Raw genomic sequence first — 546 nt, 5'->3', positions numbered from 1 at the left:
GCGAGGACCGTGGCCTCTACACATGGGGCGCCATGTGGTTTTAATGCATTTTGAGTTATGAGCCAGTTTTCCATCTTGTTGGACAATAAAGTTCTTTTCTTTTTTTCTTACTCTAGTCATGACATTGTGAATCACAGTTGGACCAGCAGGGGGAGCAACAGGACAGTTTTCAGGGTTTTTCATTCAGGTGCTGCAGTGGGATATGATGTGATTGGACTCATTTTGTGTGTGTGTGTGTGTGTGTGTGTGTGTGTGTGTGTTGTTGTGTTAGAGTTCCTCTGGTGGTGGAGGTCTGGCACAGAGACCCCACCAGCAGAGACCAGCTGATTGGACGAGCCTCCGTCCAGCTGTCTCACCTGCTGAGCTCTGAGAGGAGCCGACTCCTGACGTCAACGGGGGAGCAGAGCTGGAGACAGACTCACCAGGACCGGATCCCTGTGGTCAAAGCACAGCGGTAGGAAACATCTCTGACTGCCTGTCATGTGATCAGAGTCATGTGATCTGTGTCACGACTGACGAGTAACGGGTCGTTAACCACCGTGTTTC

General features: G+C 50.9%; 1 protein-coding gene across 1 annotated transcript in view; it reads left to right on the top strand.

Moving 5' to 3' along the window:
* The window catches only part of LOC111661600 (centrosomal protein of 120 kDa-like), a 19176-nt gene that overhangs the window by 4030 nt on the left and 14600 nt on the right, over positions 1–546 (top strand). Inside the window, exon 7 of the mRNA XM_087176315.1 lies at positions 272–446. Within this exon, the coding sequence (XP_087032441.1) occupies positions 272–446 (175 nt within the window). The remainder of the gene's footprint in view (positions 1–271; positions 447–546) is intronic.

This window comes from Seriola lalandi, unplaced genomic scaffold, assembly GCF_002814215.2.
Source record: "Seriola lalandi dorsalis isolate HSWRI2012SDOR001 ecotype SW California unplaced genomic scaffold, Sedor1 jcf7180002054545, whole genome shotgun sequence".
In the NCBI taxonomy this organism is placed as follows: Eukaryota; Metazoa; Chordata; class Actinopteri; order Carangiformes; family Carangidae; genus Seriola; species Seriola lalandi.
This window is presented reverse-complemented; position numbering and strand designations above follow the sequence as displayed.